We start from the raw sequence: 3825 nt of genomic DNA, 5'->3' as shown, positions 1-3825 counted from the left end.
GTTTGAATTCTTCTTAGAATTAATAGAATGATTATTTCAAAGAGGAAAAAAGATGCCACTTCCCTCCAAAACAGCAAAAATAAATAAGGGGAGAAATAAGGAGAAGAAATAGAGAAGGAGGGAGAAGAAATAGAGAAAGGAGGGAGAGGGGGGGGGGGAAGGGCCTGGCGCTGCCACTACTCGGCCACGGCCAGGCCGAGTGGCAGTGGTCTTCCACTAATCGGCCACGTGGAAGCCGAGAGCACCCTGTCGGCTATGGCGAGGCCGAGAGCTCCCAGTCGGCCACAGGGTGGCCGAGGCAGGTATATTTCTCGAACTTTTTTATTTGGTGCATTATTTTTTTAAAAGAATAAAAAAATGCAATATTTAAAAAAAAAACCGCGCGATGATGTAGTCGGGCCACCGGTGGAACCTGCAGGTAGGACCATAGGGACAGGGGGCGTAACCGTGTAGGAATTTGCACTCAACCCAAACCAATGTCGGTTGCGTCACGTCACGGCACGGCGCGGGCGTGACCAGTTCACGTGTCGTACGCGTCGCCAAGCAGCGCATTTTTTTTTTTCACCGCGGGCTGCCGAATCCCGCACCCGTCCGGTGTTTGCAAAGCCCACGTCCCCCCCGCACCGCGTCAACCGAACGCGCCTCGCCCGCTCGCTATATAGCGACCCGGGTTGACAACCCTCTCCCGTGCTAGTAGTCGACAACCGGCAGCCAAAGGGATACTCCCGCAGATCCATTCTTGGGCGAGAAGAAAGAAGCAGACAGCAATGGCGGCAGGCGCCTCCTCCGCCGCCTGGAAGCGATGGCTCCGCCCTGAGGTACGTGCGAGTGCGACCCAAATCCCCCGCTCCTCTCTCTCTCTCGGTTCGTAGATCGGAGATTCTCGTGATGGAACGAAGTGGCTGGGGTTTTCGGTGGACGATTTGATCTGTTTTCCTCGCGATGAATCAATCACACGCGCGCTGGTATGGCCGGTGCAGGCGTACCCGATCTTCCTGACGACCGGCGTGGCCGTCTCCATCTGCGCCATGCAGCTCATCCGCAACATCACCACCAACCCGGAAGTCAGGTACCCCAACCCAAGCCCTATCTCGGCGGCGGAGACCCCGATCTGACTGACTTCAACAGCCGATGGTTGACGAAACCGTTTTCCGAATCTGAAACCGCGCCGCCGTTGGTTGTCTGTCGGTCTGTTGTGCAGGGTGACCAAGGAGAACAGGGCGGCGGGGGTCCAGGAGAACTTCGACGAGGGGAAGCGCTACTCGCAGCACGGATTCAGGAAGTTCATCGACCGCCAGCGCCCCCAGATCATGCCGGCCATCAACAACTTCTTCTCCGACCCTCCCAAGTATTAGTTCGGTCCAGGCAGGCCGCGAATACCTCTCTGCGCTGCTCGTTTGTTCCGAAGATTGTGCCAGGATTTTAGATGCTGTCTATGTTGTTTGTCATAATTCCAATCGTTTACATGCCCATGGATTGATTGCCTGGCTGGTACGCTTCAGAATCATTATTCGAATCGTTGCCTGGCCATGGAAATATTTGATCATGTTAAGAGTATTACTTTTATAAATGATTTTAAATCTTTGATGGATTTTGGTTTTCTTTTGGGCAAGCGTTAATTAGCGGCCCTGTATTGTTGTTGTTTAATGCCCTTCAATTGCTCAACGGTACTCCCCGATAAAAAATATGTATAAAAACGTCTATAAATCACTAAAATAGTTATCTAAACGGTTTTCTATTTCTTACCTCGGGGTAGAACCTAGGCCACAGCCACATGCACTATTTTTTATATGAACCATGATAAATATATAGCGAACGTTCAGATTTTAGGCATGTCGTGTTGAATGTTTTTCATAACAATTTTAGTTGACGCGAGGTGCAACTTTAGTTGTTAAACCATGCAACTTTGTTTTAATTCATTTATTTTATTAGAAAATTGTCATGTTTACCAACCTAGCGTGAACTAAAGTTATCATGAAAAAACGGTTGGTTTGCCATGCTTAAAATTAAAATGTTCTGATTTTATCATTTTCGTTTTAAAAACATACCACATGCACATAAGTAAGAACATAATCGCAAAAACCTTTGGGCCTCTTCTCTTCTATAAGCCTAGAACCCAACAAGCCCAATATCAATATTCTTACAACAGCTCTAGTCTCTTTTTTTTTTTGGCATGGTAATGTGTCTCATTTATAGAATAAGTTCAAGTTACAAGCCACATAAACACCGTCCTTACAGGACTAAAAAGATAGGGTAATCATATGCAAAATACCATCGCATGTCTCTTTTCGTCGATACCATCGAAGCGGTCACCAAAGGAAAAGAAGACATCACCTCTTCGCATGAGCTCGACGCGGTTCTATCGTTGATCTACAACTTTACACGGACCTTCAAAGTAGTTTCCTAGAAGCAAAACCATTGTCGTTGAAAGAATCATACCGGGGCAACATGTCCCCGGACACGCCATCGAACTCTAGATCTGACACCCTTGCACGACGATGACGACGACTGACACCCTTGCACGACGATGACGACGACATTAGAGGAGGAAAATAGAAGTGTCAGCCACCATCCACGAACCCACTAGAAGATGCGAGCTGTAACTTGTGTAGACAACCATCTACGCGTACTCCTAAACAACAAAAGCTTCCTGCTCCATCATCACGTTGGAAACAATGTCGCAACAACGGGGACAAAGCACAAAGGAAATACACACCTGATGGAGTCGCCGACACTATCCATGAAACCTAACGCCGCCGGTCTGAAGGATCGGTAAACACATGATGCCACCAACACCGAGATGCCGCCATGATGGACACCGCCGGTATGGGAATGGAGCTGAGGCAAATTTATTGGTTCGAGTGTCGCTCCCACCACCCCAATGGTGCACCATGACTTACAAATCCAAACCCTAACTATAGGCCGGAGGAATGGGCCCCCCTCCCTCCTGTCGCCAAAGCAGTAGCCGGAGGGAGAGGGGGACATTGCCCTATCCGGTTGGGACCGGTGGAAGAAGATTGCCTCCCTAGCCGTCTGGCTCGTGGCATCGGCTAGGGTTAGGAAAGATGTCGCGGCTTGCTTTGACGAGAGCAGCGTTGCACATACGTGCACACAACAGCTCCAGTCTATCTAATTCAGAAAAAACTGGATATTGGGAGGGTAGTATTTAAGGTCTTGTACAATGCAGGGTGCTTAAAGAAATAATTCTTTGAAGCACTATTGCATATTTGTAGAGGGTAGATATTTAATTAGGCATCCCTTCTATAGATATAAGCATTGATGTTTATTTTTCTAAGCATGTCTTTAAGCACCTTGTATTGTACAAGGCCTAACCATCATTTCTCACGTTTGTTTATTTTCTAACCAGTTTAAATGAAAACAAAGATAATTTGGCTATTGGCCAATTCGTTAAACACGTTGTGTGCTTATATATATAAGATAATTGATGTTTATTTTTCTAAGCATCTCTTTAAGCACCTTGCATTGTACAAAGTCTAACCATCATTTCTCACGTCTGTTTATTTTCTAACCATTTTAAAATAAAAACAAAGATAATTTGGCTATTGTCCTTGAACACCTTGTGTGCTTATATATAAGACAATTGGTTATTGACCATATCGTTGAACACATTGCATGCTTCACCGGCCGAAGAGTGTCGTGGCGCATCGGAGTTCACCGTCATGGTCGGAGGAGGAGCCAACGAAGGGAGCGCGACATGACTCTCGAGATGAAGTGGGAGGTTTGGTGACTTTGACCACGAGCTTCGGCTCGTCGACAAGAGATGGTTGTGGTGGGAGGAGGCAAGGGAAATGATATATGCGGCTA

The 3825-nt window shown here is 47.2% G+C and overlaps 1 protein-coding gene across 1 annotated transcript; it reads left to right on the top strand.

The window, feature by feature from the left end:
• The first annotated feature begins 676 nt into the window (after window positions 1-676).
• LOC123429450 lies at window positions 677-1605 on the top strand. Its single transcript, XM_045113486.1, has 3 exons — window positions 677-818; window positions 981-1069; window positions 1202-1605. Exons 1-3 carry the CDS (start codon window positions 768-770, stop codon window positions 1353-1355), a joined length of 294 nt encoding a protein of 97 aa, XP_044969421.1. The 5' UTR covers window positions 677-767; the 3' UTR covers window positions 1356-1605.
• Window positions 1606-3825: the final 2220 nt, after the last annotated feature.

The sequence above is a fragment of the Hordeum vulgare genome, chromosome 2H (genome assembly GCF_904849725.1).
Source record: "Hordeum vulgare subsp. vulgare chromosome 2H, MorexV3_pseudomolecules_assembly, whole genome shotgun sequence".
Lineage (NCBI taxonomy): Eukaryota > Viridiplantae > Streptophyta > Magnoliopsida > Poales > Poaceae > Hordeum > Hordeum vulgare.
Note: the sequence above shows the minus strand (reverse complement) of the source record. Positions and strands in the feature narration are given on the sequence as shown.